Below are 19,181 nucleotides of genomic sequence, written 5' to 3'. Positions count from 1 at the left end.
AAGGGGTGGTGGGGGTAAAATCTTTCCCACGCTTTTCTACGCAGTAATCCTCAGAGTTTGCAACCAGCAAGGTTTCTGCTGCTTCTCCATTGTAGTCCAGAAATTTTAAAAAGTAATTTATATTGGTTTATAGTTGTTCATTTATTGTTTTTTTTTTTTGTTTTTGTGAGGGATGCAAGTGTTGGGACCGCCTAATGTTCCGTTTTGTTGATGTCACCTTTCTCTTATTCTATGTCAAAGTGATTGAAGACACAAGAGCCTCTCACTTGCTATTGTTTTACACTAGTCATTTTTCTTTGGAGAAGGAAATGGTATCCCACTCCAGTACTCTTGCCTGGAAAATCCCATGGATGGAGGAGCCTGGTAGGCTGCAGTCCATGCAGTCGCGAAGAGTCAGACATGACTGAGCAACTTCACTTTCACTTTTCACTTTCATGCATTAGAGAAGGAAATGGCAACCCACTCTAGTATTCTTGCCTGGAGAATCCCAGGGATGGGGGAGCCTGGTGGGCTGCCATCTATGGGGTCGCACAGAGTTGGACACGACTGAAGCTACTTAGCAGCAGCAGCAGCAGTCTTTTTTCTTACATTATATAATTGATTTGTGTGTACAAGGTCATTGACTTTTAGCTGGGTGACAGCACTGACAAATCAATGTAAACACGGTGTATAATCTTGAAGTAGTCTACACTGTGCCCTTTGATCTAATTTCCACATCTGCTGACTATTCATGCAATATACTTATTTGAGGCAAAGGAGTTATAATTTAACTTCTGAATGATTTCTTCCAGATATAAACCTGAGCAATAGCAAAAGGATATAGTAGTTGTTTAATCTACTTCATATGAACAAGATGTCTATGAAATGGCTCTTGCTTCTGCAGCTGTTACAGCTCACTTGCTATTTTAGCTCTGGGAATTGTGGAAAAGTGCTGGTGTGGCCAGTGGAATTTAGTCACTGGATGAATATGAAGACAATTCTGGATGAGCTTGTGATGAGGGGTCATGAGGTGACTGTACTGCAATCTTCAGCTTCCACTCTTATTGATCCCAACAAACCATTGGCTATGAAATTTGAGACTTTCCCTGTATCTTTAACTAAAGATAATTTTCAGACTGTTGCCAAGATTTTGATTGAGACATGGATGCTTGCGGTGAAAGATTTCTTTTGGATCCATCTTTCAACAATACAAAGTCTATTTGATGAATTTTCTGATATTGGTATGAAGATATGTAGTGAAGTTGTTTCAAACAAGAAACTTATGACAAAACTACAGGAATCGAGGTTTGATGTCGTTCTTGCAGATGCTGTTGGACCCTGTGGAGAGCTGCTAGCTGAGATACTTAAAGTACCTTTAGTGTACAGTCTCTACTTCTCACCAGGCTATTTGGTTGAAAAGAGGAGTGCACGACTTTCATTTCCACCATCCTATGTACCTGTTATGTTGTCTGAATTAAGTGATCACATGACATTCATGGAGAGGGTCAAAAATATGATATATGTACTTTATTTTGACTACTGGTTTCAGCTGTACAATGAGAAGAAGTGGAATCGGTTTTACAGTGAAGTAGTAGGTAAGTCAGGCTTCCCTAATGGCTGAGTGGTAAAGAATCTGCCTGCAAATTCAGGAGATGTGGGATCGATCCTTGGGTTGAGAAAATCCCCTTTAAAAGGAAATGGCAACCCATTAGGGTATTCTTTCCTGGAAAACTCCATGGACAGATGAGTCCATTGGGTTACAAAAGAGTCAGACACGGCTTAGAGACCAAACAACACACAACTAGGTAATTCATGTTCTTACTTGGTAACATTAAATCCTATCTTTCCTTATGCCTTGGAAGGTGAGTTTGTATAAATATAATTTCACAGAAATTAGTCTCAAATAAGTGAAAGAGTGAAATAAAAATATAAAATGACCCATCCGTCTTATAAATATTATGTAAACACTTAAATTATAGGGTAAGGTAGAACCCATTACTAGTTTCAGATACCAGGAAGTCACATACCACAACTTGAAGCACATAGGACTTCTGCAAGTGAATATATATCTAACTCACAAAACTTTTTTTTTAATTTAAAAAAATCACTAGTAATCTCATAAAATGTCTTAATAAATGAAGACATGTACACTGAGAATTACACACATATTATATTATACTATGTTATATTTATATTTATCGAAGAACAGATACATTCAAACATTTTTGACCACATTATCCCAAGCTCCTTTACAAAAATTACCTAAAATATATACACACAGCAATATTCTCATTTGATCCAACATTTGTTGTTTTTGTTTTTTATTTCACTTTCAGGAAGGCCCACTACAATGGCAGAGTCGATGGGGAAAGCCGAAATGTGGCTTATTCGAAACTATTGGGATTTTTCATTTCCTCGCCCACGGCTACCAAATGTTGAATTTGTAGGAGGCCTCCACTGCAAACCTGCCAAGCCCCTGCCTAAGGTCACCTACTCTTCTTTGTTTTTCTTTGTTAACTTTGTGTTTTCAATATGAATCATGCTGTATTCTTTATTTAAAATGTTTGATTACAGTGAGTCAGATGTGGGAAGCCGGATAAAGTGACCTTCTAGTTAGATAATGATATATGTCTATAGGAACAAAGTATCTGAATTTCATTGTTGTTCCAGAATAAGCTAGAATATGTGGGACACTTTAAGAATATGTCAGTTAAATAACAGCTTCATTATTCAACACATAATGAAGCATAATCAGATATCCACTAAACAATATTTCTAGTTATATTACATTTTATATAAGTAATATATTAGCTACATAATTATATTATAATTGTAATGTTATAGGATAATTATATATGTCATATATTCTAGAAGTGAGTACTAACATACATTAATGGTGTAGACACAGTTTTTGCTACCTGACACTCCACGTGGAAAGACAGAATACAAACAAGTCATAAAAATTGTGCAAAAGTGTCGCTAGGAGTTGGACACAACTGAGCGACTTCACTTTCACTTTTCACTTTCATGCATTGGAGAAGGAAATGGCACCCCACTCCAGTGTTCTTGCCTGGAGAATCCCAGGAACGGGGGAGCCTGGTAGGCTGCTGCCTATGGGGTTGCACAGAGTCAGACACGACTGAAGCAACTTAGCAGCAGCAGCAGCAGGTATAAAAAGGAAAGAACGGAATGCTAATAATTATCCAGCATGAATCATAGAAGGTATCTCTGATTCACTGATAATTAAGGTGAAATCAGAAGAATGCTCAAGAATAAACAGAAGGGATGGGGCAGGGGTAGAAGAAGATAGATAAGAAAAGCATGTAGAGTAGTAATGGTAGTTGTGAAGAAGTTTGAGCTTAGTGTAAACAGGAAAAGCCCAAGTAAAGAGACAGATGATGCTGGTGAAGTCAGGTGGAAACAGATAGCAACTTAGAACATCCAGTAGGGGCACTGGGAAAACATTGAAAGGATTAAGAAAGAAAGGTGGAGTCAAATATTGTTTAAACAGGCTTTCCTGGTAGCTCAGCTGGTAAAGAATCCACCTGCAATGCAGGAGACCCCAATTGGATTCCTGGGTGGGGAAGATCCCCTGGAGAAGAGATAGACTACCCACTTCACTATTCTTGCACTTCCTTAGTGGCTCAGACAATAAAGAATCCACCTGCAATGTGGGAGACCTGGGTTCAATCCCTGGGTTGGGAGGATCCCCTGCAGGAGGGCATGGCAACCCACTCTAGTATACTTGCCTGGAGAATCCCCATGGACAGAGGAGCCTGGTGGGCTACAGTCCATGGGATCGCAAAGAGTTGGACATGACTGAGCAACTAAGCACTATATTATACTATTGCTTAAACAAACAAACAAGTAACATGTAGTCACTGGGTTGGATGTAAAGGGAAAATTGTGGGAGAAAAGGACACTTCTCAGGTTGTTGCTAGAGGTAGGCAACAATGAGTGAAAACTAGACTACAGTGTTCATAGAGATACGACCACACTGTATCTTATAATAGTACCAACCTTATATTGTTGAGAGAAAAAAATTTGTAAGTACATGTGAAACATCCAAAATGCCACTGGCATATACTCAGTGGTCCAGAAGAAATATTAACTGCTGTCATTATTTTTATTTATTATTATAATATACTATCAATAACCCAATGTGTGCCAGCCACCTTGATCTATTTCTAATCATCAAGATTGTAGTATTCAGCAAACTGCTAGAGATTAGATATCCCATGGAGTGTTTTAAAGGTAAATCATAAAAGTTTACATAAAAATTAATGAAAATAATTTAATAAATTTAATAAAGCTTACTTTTAAATAAAATTTAATTTAACATACTTAATGTAAACTTTTTTAATGTTAGGAATTTTTAAGATTTTGCCAGTCAGATGTATAAGATGAAATGCTAAAATCCTTCTGTGAGATTTGAGGCTCTTCTCCTGTGCTTTGGCTAAAATGAACATTCTTCTTCTACAATATAAATGTATGTATTTATAAGGAATACTTAACCACTCTAAATCATATATAATATTTAGTTGGAAAATAATAGATATAATAAGATCACAATTTTCTCTAAGGTTAAAAAAATATAAGCTGGAGTTACAATTTTAAAGATTAGGAAACTTCTTTTTGTGTTCTATAAGGGCTAAACCAACTTTCTAACAGAGGTGAGGTAATATCTCATTGTGATTTTGAAATACGTTTCCCTGATGATTAGTGATATTGAGCATCTTTTCGTATACCTGGTGGTGATTTGGAAGCCTTCTTTAGAAAATGTCTATTTTGTTCTTCTGCCCATTCTTTAATTGAAATATGTGGTTAAAACATTTTTTTTTCCATTTTGTAGGTTGCGTTTTCATGTTGTTGATTGTTTCTTCTACTGTGCAGATGCTCTAAGTATAATATAGTACCACTTGTGGATTTTTTCTTTTGTTGTGGCTTTGATGTCATATCAGGAAAAAAAAAATCATTTTTAAGACTGATGCAAAAGAGTTCCAGCCTTACATTTTCCTTTAGGGATGTTATTGTATATAGTCTTATGTTTAAGTCTTTGGAGTTGTTTTAAGTCATTTGGAGTTATTTTTGTGACGGGTGTAAGGCAGGGGTCTCATTTAATTTCTTGTGTATATACTTATCCAATTTTCTCCAAAAAGAAAGAAGTGACTATTCTTTCCACAGGGAGTGTTCTTGTCTCCCTTGTTGAATTGGTTGGCTATATATTCAGGGTTTTAATTCTAAACCCTGTATGCAGTTCCATTGATCTACGTGTCTATTTTGGGGCCAGTACACTATCATTTGAAATGTTGCAGCTTTAGTATAATTTGAAATTGGAAGGTATGATACTTTTGGTAGTGTGAACATTTTAACAATATAGTAACATTATGTTCAACAGTAAAAATTGAAAAATTGATTTTTTCAAAAATTGATTTTTCTCTAAAATCAGAAACAAAAAAGGATATATCAAATATATTTCAGCCTTTTCTACAAGTATATAAATTTGAAAATAAGGATATCTCTGAATGGAGCATTTTAGTAAATCTTATTTCCTTTTATATAAATTTTCATACTTTTGCATATTTTCTTGCCATGAACTTATATTATTTTCACAAAGATATCAGAGTATAAAATGAATCAGTCCACATCAGTGATTAATTTGTACTAATCACTGACAGGATATATTAAAATAATACCAAATCGATGTATCTTTCACAGCATAGATGAAGCAGCTTTGGTTAGCAAGCCAGCATGACAATGCAATGAAGACAAGCAACTTTAAATGTTACTACTGGTCAGGAAAATTTTGTTCCTCTACATTTATTAAACAGGATCATTGAGTAATGTGTAATTATTCTAGTATAGAGTGTACATTTTTTAAGTTAGAAAGGATAAAGGACCACAAAACAAAATAATTCAGAAACAATCCAGGCAAATACAGATTCACATGGAGTTTTATATAGTTTGAAGTGAACTACTAAAAAGGTGACCAGATCTCTGCTGCAGAAAGCCCTGGGGCACCTCTCCCACTGTCGGGCAGGTGTTCGCTGGGGACACTAATGTAGGGGACTCTGAGGGTCCTTCACCACAGCTGACATTATACGTCCTACAGTGACATCAATTATACAGTATAGTTCAGGATGAAGGGTGCCACATGTAAACAAATTCAGCAATATGGTCAGTCAAATAAGCAAATACACAAGTATATCTCTGGGTTATACACAGGACTTACAGGATTATCTCATAGAACTTCCCAAAAATAATACCAGACTCCTCAATGTCAGAGATTAATAATTTAGACAGCTTGGGAAATTATGACAAGTTTTAAGATAAGGATTATACAGCTGAGTGAATGATAGACATAAGTGATTCAACTGTAAGTTTTTCATAGTGCTAATAGAGAAATGAAATATTAATCACTAATCTAAAATAATTCTCAAAAAAATATGTCTGGAATAAATAACTGATTTAGTAGACCTATAATAATAAAGAATTTAAGGTCAGTTGAATCCTGCAGTACAACTTCCTTCTAAGAATTTATGTTAGTAATTAATAATATAATAGTTGAAAAATTTTAATATAATAGTGTTTAACAGTATCTCCTTGCTGCCAATGTATATTGGCCCTATCTCATTTCCTGCTTATAAACAAATATATTTGCAAAAATATACATAATACTTCTTTTTCATTGACTATGCCAAAGCCTTTGACTGTGTGGATCACAACAAACTGTGGAAAATTCTTTAAGAGATGGGAATATCAGACCACCTGACCTGCCTCTTGAGAAATCTGTATGCAGGTCAGGAAGTAACAATTAAAACGGGACATGGAACAACAGACTGGTTCCAAATAGGGAAAAGAGTCCATCAAGGTTGTATATTGTCACCCTGCCTATTTAACTTATATGCAGAGTACATCATGAAAAATGCTGGGTTGGATGAAGCACAAGTCAAGATTATTGATATTGGGAGAAATATCAATAACCTCAAATATGCAGATGACATCACCTTTATGGCAGAAAGTGAAGAGGAACTAAAAAGCCTGTTGATGAAAGTGAAAAAGGAGAGTGAAAAGGTTGGCTTAAAGCTCAACATTCAGAAAACTAAGATCATGGCATCTGGTCCTATTACTTCATGGCAAATAGATGGGGAAACAATGGAAACAGTGACAAACTTCACTTTTTTGGACTCCAAAATCACTGCAGATGGTGATTACAGCCATGAAATTAAAAGACACTTACTCCTTGGCAGGAAAGTTATGACCAACCTAGAAAGCATATTCGAAAGCAGAGACATTACTTTGCCAACAATGGTCTGTCAAGTCAAAGCTATAGTTTTTCCAGTAGTCATGTATGGATGTGAGAGTCGGACTGTGAAGAAAGCTGAGTGCCAAAGAATTGATGGTTTTCAACTGTGGTGTTGGAGAAGACTCTTGAGAGCCCCTTGGACTGCAAGGAGATCCAACCAATCCATCCTAAAGGAAATCAGTCCTGAATATTCACTGGAAGGATTGATGCTCAAGCTGAAACTTCAATACTTTGGCCACCTGATGAGGAGAACTGACTCATTTGAAAAGACCCTGATGCTGGAAAAGATTGAAGGCAGGAGGAGAAGAGGATGACAGAGTATGAGATGGTTGAATGACATCACCGACTCAATGGGCATGAGTTTGAGCAAGCTCTGAGAGTTGGTGATGGACTGGGAAGCCTGGCGTGCTGCAGTCCATGAGGTCACAAAGAGTCGGACACAACTGAGCGACTGAACTGAACTCAACATAATAGAAGAAATAGACCTCATATCACCCATTTCTTTCCCAAGGACTTCAGGGATGATTTATGTTGAAAAAACAGCCATTATGGAAAATAGTATGGAGTTTTTCAAAATTTTTAAAATATTTTTTCTTAGTCTGAATATTTATTAGCACAACTAACCAATGTCCAAGATGTGAAGTTAACATATTTAAGGAACATGAGGAGGAAGGAAATCACTCTATAAACTATATAGTATGTGGTAAGAATAATATAAAAACATATCAACACCTATGGCTCAGCAATGTCTCTTTTGTGGGTACATATACAAAAGAATTGATTTTATTACCCCAATGAGCTGTCTGTACATGTCCGTAAAAGCTCAACTCACAAGAGTCAAGGGGCTAGGGCAACCCAAATGTCCAGCAACTAATGAAGAAATAAACAAAATATCATATACACAAGTGATGGAATATTACTCACATTTAATTTTTTTTGTGTGGAAGGATAGTTATTTATTGATAAACAATGATTATTTCTTTTTTTTTTGGTTTCTTTTTTTTTAACTTTACAATATTGTATTGGTTTTGCCATATATTAACATGAATCTGCCACAGGTATATGAGTGTTCCCCATCCTGAGCCCTCCTCCCTCCTCCCTCCCCGTATCATTCCTCTGGGTCGTCCCAGTGCACCAGCCCCAAGCATCTAGTATCGTGCATCGAACCTGGACTGGCGACTCGTTTCATATATGATATTATACATGTTTCAATGCCGTTCTCCCACACCAATACAGTATACTAACGCATATATATGGAATTTAGAAAAATGGTAACAATAACCCTGCATACAAGACAGCAAAAGAGACACTGATGTATAGAACAGTCTTTTGGACTCTGTGGGAGAGGGAGAGGGTGGGATGATTTGGGAGGAAGATTATTCACATTTAAAAGGAAATTCTGACAAATGTCACAACATGAAGGAACCTTATGCTAAGTGAAATAAGTCAATCAGAAAAAGATAAATACTGTACAATTCAACTTATAAGAAGTATCCAGACTAATCACATTTGTAGAAACATAGGGTAGAATGAAGCTTGCCAGAGGCTAGAGAATGAGGAATGTGGAGTTTCTTAATGAGCATAGAATTCAGGTTTTGCCAGATGCAAAAGTTCTGGAGATTGGTTACACAGTGGGAATATACTTAATGTTGCTATACTATACACTTAGGAATGATTAACAAAGTAAATTTTATGTCATGTGTATTTTACCACAATATTTTTTTTAAAAAACCTCTACTACAGACTATATTTGATTTTCTTTCTTTAGTTTCTGGTAGCAATCCCTTCAATAATGTTTGCTGTGCTCCTTCTCTTTTATGATGGAACAAATTCTGTTTTTCACAGGAAATGGAAGAATTTGTGCAGAGCTCTGGAGAACATGGTATTGTGGTGTTTTCATTGGGGTCAATGGTCAGTAACATATCAGAAGAAAGAGCCAATGTGATTGCATCAGCCCTTGCCCAGATTCCACAAAAGGTACACACAGTCCCTTAACAGTGAGCAACTATTTAATGTCTGTTAAACAATGGCACCCCACTCCAGTACTCTTGCCTGGAAAATCCCATGGATGGAGGAGCCTGGTAGGCTGCAGTCCATGGGGTCGGGAAGAGTCAGACACCACTGAGCAATTTCACTTTCACTTTTCACTTTCATGCATTGGAGAAGGAAATAGCAACCCACTCCAGTATTCTTGCCTGGAGAATCACCAAGGATGGGGGAGCTTGGTGGGCTGCCATCTATGGGGTTGCACAGAGTCGGACACGACTGAAGTGACTTAGCAGCAGCAAACTCTATAAAAGGTCTGATTTTAGACATTTTCTAACAGAAAAGTAAACTACATGATAATTCCAATTTATCTCTCATATATATATAAACCAAAATATATATAGTAGGTGTTATAGAATTACAAGGAGTGTCTTTCATCCATAATAAATTTAGATTAACATTGTAATTAAAAAAATAATATTAAAGAGACACAATATGAATTTTGGTATTATAATGGTATCTTGGGGCCATAAAAGAAACCACCAAATTCTGCTTTGTCACTTGTTCCATTTCCTTGAATGATATCTGAGGTACAGTACACATACAGATATTCTCTGGGGTTAAATTTTAACAGAAAATATAGTCACACAATAATTTTAAGCAATATTGATAGAAGTCTGTAGTGCTTCTTGCGGTGTACACTTAGCATGTAATCCCGGTCCTTTTTGTATCCCATAAGTTTTGGAACAGACCTATCAGTGTGTTTTTAGAGTGCTACTCAGAGAAAGGATGGACAAGATTCCCCAAACTGCCATCCCCCAACTGATTTAGAGAAGAGAAACATCTACCTCCCTGGTTGACTGCTGCTGCTGCTGCTAAGTTGCTTCAGTCATGTCCGACTCTGTGCGACCCCATAGACAGCAGCCCACCAGGCTCCCGAGTCCCTGGGATTCTCCAGGCAAGAACACTGGAGTGGGTTGCCATTTCCCTCTCCAATGCATGACTAGGCCCTGCTAAAATCTGAAGCAGGAAGATCAATGTGAAAGAGTGAAGATAGGGTCCTGCCCTTAAGGTGAACTCTGTAAAGGTGAACTCTGTAAAGTCTGGTCCTTAATGAACTCTGCTTCCTGTCATATTCTTCCTCCTGAGTGAAGAGGGAGAAGGGACTATAAGAAGCAGTCAAGCATAAGGAAGACTGGCATGGAAAAGATTCAGCTGCCTTCTTCTTCATAAAATACAGCAGTAACTTTTTTTCTAATATATAAAATACCCCTGCAGTCTTTGGATATTTGTGAACAACTTTTTTAGTTTGCAGTAATAGTAATAATCTAATAATCTAATCTAATCTAATAATCTATGCTATTTTTTGCTGAGAAACTAAAAATAATTTACACTCATTCACAGAGAAAATAGAAGTTAAACACTAATAAATTATAATCCAGTTTATGAGAATTGCTTGGAATTCCAAAATTGTTCCTTATTTTTGTACTGAATCTAGAGACCACACTAATCAATTCTGTCAATGCTTTGTGCTTCATTGTTGAAGTATTCAGGACCAGTTGAATAAACTTTGATGCCACTATTTTGGAACTTTTTCAATAGTCCTATTGTCCCTCTCAAATTTCCAACTGGCTTTTCTTTTCTAAAGGTAAAACATCCAAGTCTAGTAATAGTGGTAATACTTTGGATTCATGTTAAAAAATTCCAGTTGTCATTGCCTTTGCAAGTGCTTAACAGTTTATAACTTAAATGAAGCTATACTTCCTAAGAAGCACTAATTAACTTATTATTAATAAATTATGAATAAGCAAAGGTATTTATTTCTAAGTGGCTGATGCATGCCATTTTCCTCTTTGTAACCAAAATGTGTGAAAGTCAATAAAATAACATTATACTAACAAGTTGATATAACTAAACTCTCTTCTATAATGGTCAAAAAGAAATCAGTGAATATTAAATTTGAAGATGACAGCTAGTATAAAAAGAAGGCAAATAAGTGTGTAGGTTACTTGTAATCTGTCACTGTTTTTTTGTTCTTGAAATAAGACCACCTAGAAATTATTTAAGTTTTCATGTTGGGACTGACATCTCAATCGTCTATGCCATTATGTGTATATCAAGTGTAGGTGTTCCTATTCATGTCAGGGTATTGTGCATGGGTTCTAATTCACTTCAGTTGTATCCAGTTCTTTGCAACCCTATGGACCATATCCCACTTGGCCACTCTGTCCATGGAATTCTCCAGGCAAAAATACTGGAGTGGGTTGCCGTGTCCTACTCTAGGGCATCTTCCCAACTTAGAGACTGAACCCACATCACTTATGTCTCCTGCATTGGCAGGTGGATTCTTTACAAGCAGCACCACCTGGGAAGCCAGTCAATGTATTAACAGTTAATAGTACTTAATATGCCCTCATTTCTTACATGTCATATGGAAGACTAGATATATTTTGATCACTTTAGAATTGTAACGTTGAAGTTCAACTCATAGAATAAGATATTACCCTTACCCTAACAGGTTCTATGGAGATATGATGGCAAGAAACCAGACACCTTAGGACCCAATACTCGGCTGTTTAAGTGGATCCCCCAGAATGACCTTCTTGGTAAGACTTGGTAGAAAAAAGTATTGAAAACACGGTAACAGCTGAGCAAAGTGATAGCACTTCAAAAGGAAACAAATGTATAGAGAATTATTGAAACACTTGAAAAATGTATTATTTTATTTTCATTTCCTATGTGAGGGGGAAAAGGGAGAATATATAACAATTGGCCTTTTATTCTACACAGTCACACCCCTTATGGCCAGAATTTTTATTTTGGCTCTAATTTCTACTCACAGTGATCTTTTCAATAACTTCCTTGAATGTTGTTCTGTCTCTGAATTCTGTCCTTATACCTCTCTTTTCCCCTCTGTAGGGGTATGCTAAATGCTACTAAAAATGAGTTCCCTTTTTATTACAGGTGACTCTCCATTTTCTGTTTAAAAGAAAAATCTGCAATCATTTTTATGATGCAATAAGACACTTCATGACAAAAGGTTGCTTTTCCTTCCCAGTGCCACTACCATTATCCTTCTTTTCCCCTGTCAGACCAAATGACTCCACTATATCTTTAAGAGAATAATTTCTGGCATGCCCTCCTCTTTTTTTTGCACTGTGGTTTCTTTTACCCAGAATGTTCTTTCAAGTTGTTCATCTGCCAATCATGGGTTCATCTGTGACGTTCAAGTGACTCAGCACTTCTTTCACAAAGTCTTCATTTACCCCTTCAGCAGACATAGCAGTTTCTTCTCTGAGTTTTGAAAGCAATTTAAAAACACTCTCATATGTGTAATAATTTGTTATCTAAAAAAACACTGCTTCTTTCAGAGCCTTATAAAGCCCACTTCTCATTTTATTCTAAAAGTTATAATTAATCATTTTATTGAAATTCACTCAATCCTAGGTCATCCAAAAACCAAAGCCTTTATAACTCATGGTGGAAGCAATGGCATTTATGAGGCCATCTACCACGGAATCCCTATGGTGGGCCTTCCTTTGTTTGCTGATCAACCTCATAACATTGTTCATATGACGGCCAAGGGAGCAGCTATCAGATTGGACTTGGAAACAATGTCAACAGAAGATTTGCTCAATGCATTGAAGGAAGTCATTAATAATCCTTTGTGAGTATATGTTTTTTACCTGACATTCTTTCTAGAGAAGTTTTCATCTGAAGGCCAAGGAGGCAGAAATGAGCCTTCACATAAGTATAATGAAGAGTAAGCCTTATTCAATGCTTTGAAAACAATCAACAATAACCTATTGTGAGTGTCTCAATATTTTTTCATGGTTTTCTGGGAAAGGTTTGTCAGTAGTTTAAAGATAGTAGAGAAATTCTAAAAGACTTAATCATTAGAATGAGAAGAATCACTGAAATGGTAATAGAAGGATTAAGAAGCATTGAGAACAAAGGTAAGTAGGGAACCATGTATCATATTAATATGAATACGCATCTGCTCACTTTACTTTCTTTCAGCCTGTGAACTCCTCAAATGTTTTAAACTCTACAAAGATACTTTATTTTCAGTAAACCACTTTGACATAATCAATCTTAAATTCCCATTACATTTAATATTTTCCAAGTTTTCTATGCTAATATTTTGGCTTCATCACTGATAAATGGTAAACACCTAGAATTTTCTAATTACTCATTTTCAACTATGTAAATAATATTTATAAATACAGGTTTATTCTTAGGTTTTCTGATTATGATAATTTTTGTCTAATTTAGAATTATAAATCTAAATGCAGTTGATTTGGAAAGATATGTTGGGATATTCCTTTTTAAAATTTTTTTACACAATTTTTAAAGCCTATTTTCCATTCAAAATTATTACCAAATATTGGTTATGCTCACAGTGTTGTACAACACAACCTTGAGCTTATATTATTTCCAGTAGTTTAGCTTCCTACACCTATATGCATATATTTCTATTCCTCCAATCTGGTAACCAAAATTGTTCTCTATATCTGCAAGTTTTTAATAATACTTTGCTAACTACAACTTTCTAACTTAATTTCAACTATGTAGATATTGCTTATAAATGTAGATATATCCTGAGTTCTTTAGGTTGTGATTGATTTTGTCTTATTTGGAAGATATGATGGGATATTACTGTCTAAAAGCCAAATTTTCAAAAATGAGAAATATTTGATTTCCAAATCACTTCAGGATATACGTGAATTTCAGTAACACAATTATATTAATATCATAAATGTTATATATATATATATGTTTCCCCCTATTGTTTCATAATGACTTTGCAATGAAACATTTTGAGAATGCCAGTAACAGTAGCACAGTGTGTATTTGTGTTTTTATAGCTACTACTGCTAAGTCACTTCAGTCGTGTCCAACTTTGTGTGACCCCAGAGATGGCAGCCCACCAGGCTCCCCTATCCCTAAGATTCTCCAGGAAAGAACACTGGAATGGGTTGCCATTTCCTTCTCCAGTTTTTATAGCAGTGTTATTTAAATGTAATTTTAGCACAGCTATTGTCCTAAATGAGTAGCGTAAAAAGCACATTTTCTTTTTTTTCTTAAGTAATAGATCTTTCATTTGCTGATTCTATATAAACATACATCTCTCTAGTATCTTTATATTTTTTTAATTTTAATAATGTAAAGTTGGTGTCAAAAATGAAGATGATTTCTTAGCTGCTATATACTTAATGTTCATGATATGCTACATATTTTATTTAGAAGCATAGTGTTACTTTACACATATTAAGTAACTTCTTTATTGTAGTCTACTCATAAGATGGTTAGATGCTATCACCGACTCAATGGACACGAGTCTGAGCAAGCTCTGAGAGTTAGTGATGGACAGGGAAGCCTGGCGTGCTGCAGTCCATGGAATAACAAAGAGTCGGACATCACTGAGTGACTGAACTGATTCCTATTGTATCACAAAAATATTTCCTGATTACTGCAATCCTTGCAAACACCAAGTGCTCCCCCTGTGCTTTGACAGAAAAGGGAAAAAAGTTAACTCCATTGTTATCGCTACAGTGCCATGTTATAGCACTTTGTGATTTAGAGTTCATGAACCATATCTCATTATTCTTTCTACTTTCTTGTCTGTTAGCCATCATCTCTAGGTCAGGAAGATCCCCTGAAGAGAATGGCTACTGACCCTAGTATTCTTGCCTAGAGAATTCCATGGACAGATGAGCCTGGCAGGCTACCCTCTATGGGGTTGTAAAGAGTCAGACACAACTGAACACAAACACACACACAGTCCATCATCATTTTAACAGTAGAAACAGTAGTTCAGGCATTGTAACTGCAATGCCTGAAAGTGAAATTTTGAGTCTTCTCCACATTCTAAGAGAATCTTTTTCTAAAAGAACAGGAACCAGAACAATATAAGAAAACATTTTCTGAGAGTATACTAGATTCTAAGAATGTCTCTAAGAATCAATATGATATTCTCAAAGTAATCAGATAAGGTACTATTTCTATCCATTTTATACAAAAATGAAAACCTGTGGACTCTATTGTGATTGGGCCCTCCATTTATAAAATAAAAATTTAAAAGATAAAAATGTTTTTAAAAATTAATAAAATTAAGTTTTAAAAAAACTAAGGGACAGAAAGAATAAAAAATGGCCAGCAAGTATCAGAGTCAAAAATCAAACCAAGTCAATCCACTTCCACATTTTCAACCACTACTTCACTAATGTAAGATCAGTCCTTTCTGGACTTGTCTCTCAACCTCATCATAGATTTACTTGCTATATCTGGATTATGACTGCATTTTAAAACATGTTTATCAGGTCAATTAACAATTCTTTACTAGATAATTCAAACTTTGAACAAACAAATTATGAATTTTTTTTTTTTTTCGCTTTGGAACAACTCATGCCATTCTTTAGACTACACAGTCTTTTCCCTCTCATTTTCTTTCTTTTCTTTTTAGCTCAAAATCCTAAGAATTTAAGAAATCCTAGCTCATAAGCTGGGCTTCCCTTGTAGCTCAGATGGAAAAGAATCCACCTGCAATGCAGGAGATCCTGGTTCAATTCCTGGGTTGGGAAGATCCTGGCAAAAAGATAGGATAATCCAGTATTCTCAGGCTTCCTTGGTAGCTTGAATAGTAAAGAATCTGCCTGCAATGCAGGAGATCTGGATTCAATCACTGGGTTGGGAAGGTCCCCTGGAGGAGGGCATGTCAACCCACTCCAATATTCCTACCTGGAGTATCACCATGGACAGAGTAGCCTAGCTTGGCTACAGTCCATGGTGTGGTAAAGAGTCGGACATGACTGACTGATTAAGCACAGCACAGCCCATAAGCTAAGATCTCAGTAATCACCTTGGAAGAAAAGTAGCTAATTTTCTTCCACTTTGTGTTGCACTCTTTGTTACCATTTGCAAGAAAATTTCATTTATGTATCTATTATAGCTCATTATACAAAGTAATCACTGATTTTCCTTCAGCTACAAAGAGAATATCATGAGGTTATCAGCCATTCAACATGATCAGCCTATGAAACCCTTGGACCGAGCGATCTTCTGGATTGAATTTGTCATGCGGCACAAAGGAGCCAAGCACCTGCGGCCAGCCTCCCACAACCTCACCTGGTTCCAGTACCACTCTCTGGATGTGATTGGGTTTCTGCTGGCCTGTGTGACAACTGTTGTATTTGTCATCACAAAGTGTTGTCTGTTTTGTTGCCGGAAGTTTGCTAGCATAGGAAAGAAGGGGAAAAGAGACTAGCTGTTTCTGAGATGTCTAGCAAATTTGCCAAATAAGTAGAACTCCTCATATTTATTACAGTAGGATGAATTATGATAAACTTCTACTCCTCTTGTGACAAAATATAAATTTTACTTTCAAGGGATTTTCTATCTGACAAAAATATGTCTTGCCAAGAAAAAACACTGAGGAAAAATTAAATAAAAATAAAACTATATGCATACACACTGAAATTTAATTTTTTAATTCAAAAGTTAATCTAAAAAGAAATGATTGTGTTTAACTATTTTTCACATGCTTTTTGTAAAAACAACAACAAGAAGTCTACTCACAGCATCTGTGTCATTTTCTAGATATTCAGAATTTTTAACTTCATTTTGATGTCAAATTTTATAGGTTTTCCTTGTTATTGAAATTGTTCAATAATTGGAATTCTGTAAAAAGAATTTATTCTATTCATTTATTCTATTTGTGAGACCACTATCCGGTCTTCATTTCTACTGTTCATGCAGCCTCAGCATCACCTCCTACCTAGATCCATGGCAAGACATTTCCGTTCATCCAGTTTAGCTTATTTCCCAGAAGAGTGTTTGTAAAATTAGAAATATAGCAACTGCTACCTGCTTCCTATTATAAAATTGAAATATTTGTGAAAATCTTTAATTTCATGACTTAATTCTCTTTTTCTAATCCACCTTTTAGTCACCTATTATTTTCCCTCCCATATTCAACTTTTAATAATGGATGTAAGTTCTCAACTGTATATTAAAAATATATATATATAACCTGGACTCTACAGGGACTTAGAAAATTTTCATTCTCTCAGAATGTACCTGAATTTATCTACAGATCTTATCTATATCTATATACATATCTAAGTCTGTATATACTCTTACAAAACTGGAAACAGCATTACTTAACTACTTGCAGATACAATGTGATATCCAATGGGTTAGTTGACCATCAGATCAGATCAGATTAGTCGCTCAGTTGTGTCCGACTCTTTGCAACCCCATGAATCACAGCACTCCAGGCCTCCCTGTCCATCACCAACTCCCGGAGTTCACTCAGACTCACGTCCATCGAGTCAGTGATGCCATCCAGCCATCTCATCCTCTGGCATCCCCTTCTCCTCCTGCCCCCCAATCCCTCCCAGCATCTGAGTCTTTTCCAATGAGTCAACTCTTCGCATGAGGTGGCCAAAGTACTGGAGTTTCAGCTTTTGCACCATTCCTTCCAAAGAAATCCCAGGGCTGATCTCCTTCAGAATGGACTGGTTGGATCTCCTTGCAGTCCAAGGGACTCTCAAGAGTCTTCTCCAACACCACAGTTCAAAAGCATCAATTCTTTGGTGCTCAGCCTTCTTCACAGTCCAACTCTCATATCCATACATGACCACAGGAAAAACCATAGCCTTAGCCTTGTTGACCATAGATTGAATTAATTACTATTGCATTATAATGTATTTTGAACCACACTTTTGATTAGCATTTATCATTATTTTGTTTCTTTCTTCAAGCAGCCTCATTCCTTGCCATAGCACTTATATGTAAAATTCAATTCTTTATCATGACAGAAAATAACATAGATATCTTGTTTTTAAACCTGAGTCCACTATGACTGACATAATCAGCAACAATGAGCACAGTACAAAAATTACAGAAATTTTAAGAAAAATTGGTGAATCAAATGAAAGCAATCTGAAGCCACACTCATGAAAACTGTACATCAGGAAAGCAGTTTATGATCGAACTGGTCCAGGTAAAGAAATGAGTATTTTAGTCAAGAGGACCACAATCCACACTGTATAACATTTATCAACCTAAGACAACCAGTAATGCTGAATAAGCTGAAGTTGAAAGGTTCTATGAAGACCTACAAGACCTTTTAGAACTAACACCCAAAAAAGATGTCCTTTTCATTAAAGGGGACTGAAATGCAAAAGTAGGAGGTCAAGAAACATCTGGAGTAACAGGCAAATTTGGCCTTGGAATGTGGAATGAAGCAGGGCAAAACCAATAGAGTTTTGCCAAAAAAACGCACTGGTCATAACAAAAACCCTCTTCCAACAACACGAGAGAAGACTCTATAGATGGACATCACCCGATGGTCAACACCAAAATCAGATTGATTATATTCTTTGCAGCCAAAGATGGAGAAGTTCTATACAGTCAGCAAAAACAAGACCAGGAGTTGACTGTGGCTCAGACCATGAACTCCTTATTGCCAAACTCAGACTTAAATTGAAGAAAGCAGGGAAAACCACGAGACCATTCAGGTATGATCTAAATCAAATCCCTTATGATTATACAGTAGAAGTGAGAAATAAATTTAAGGGCCTAGATCTGATAGATAGAGTGCCTGATGAACTATGGAATGAGGGTCGTGACACTGTACAGGAGACAGGGATCAAGACCATTCCCATGGGGGGAAAAAAATGCAAAAAGGCAAAATGGCTGTCTGGGAAGGCCTTACAAATAGCTGTGAAAAGAAGAGAAGTGAAAAGCAAAGGAGAAAAGGAAAGATATAAACATCTGAATGCAGAGTTCCAAAGAATAGCAAAAAGAGATAAGAAAGCCTTCTTCAGCGATCAATGCAAAGAAATAGAGGAAAACAACAGAATGGGAAAGACTAGGGATCTCTTCAAGAAAATCAGAGATACCA

General features: G+C 36.2%; 1 protein-coding gene across 1 annotated transcript; it reads left to right on the top strand.

Annotated features, from left to right (window-relative positions):
• Window positions 1-828: 828 nt before the first annotated feature.
• On the top strand, window positions 829-16,740 carry LOC133249624 (UDP-glucuronosyltransferase 2B4-like). The gene is made up of 6 exons (XM_061420348.1): window positions 829-1,574; window positions 2,316-2,464; window positions 9,131-9,262; window positions 11,790-11,877; window positions 12,719-12,938; window positions 16,259-16,740. Exons 1-6 carry the CDS (start codon window positions 845-847, stop codon window positions 16,536-16,538), a joined length of 1,599 nt encoding a protein of 532 aa, XP_061276332.1. The 5' UTR covers window positions 829-844; the 3' UTR covers window positions 16,539-16,740.
• Window positions 16,741-19,181: the final 2,441 nt, after the last annotated feature.

Source organism: Bos javanicus, chromosome 6 (genome assembly GCF_032452875.1).
Source record: "Bos javanicus breed banteng chromosome 6, ARS-OSU_banteng_1.0, whole genome shotgun sequence".
Taxonomy (NCBI): Eukaryota; Metazoa; Chordata; class Mammalia; order Artiodactyla; family Bovidae; genus Bos; species Bos javanicus.
The sequence above is the reverse complement of the archived record's forward strand: the minus strand, read 5'-3'. Positions and strand labels throughout refer to the sequence as shown.

What these genes read in the sequence shown, in the direction of transcription:
- LOC133249624 (XM_061420348.1), top strand. Translation starts at nt 845, where the DNA reads ATGAACAAGATGTCTATGAAATGGCTCTTGCTTCTGCAGCTGTTACAG. An exon ending in TTGCCCAGATTCCACAAAAG is followed by an intron (nt 9,263 to 11,789) that starts GTACACACAGTC and finishes TTACCCTAACAG; the next exon opens with GTTCTATGGAGATATGATGG. An exon ending in GAAGTCATTAATAATCCTTT is followed by an intron (nt 12,939 to 16,258) that starts GTGAGTATATGT and finishes ATTTTCCTTCAG; the next exon opens with CTACAAAGAGAATATCATGA.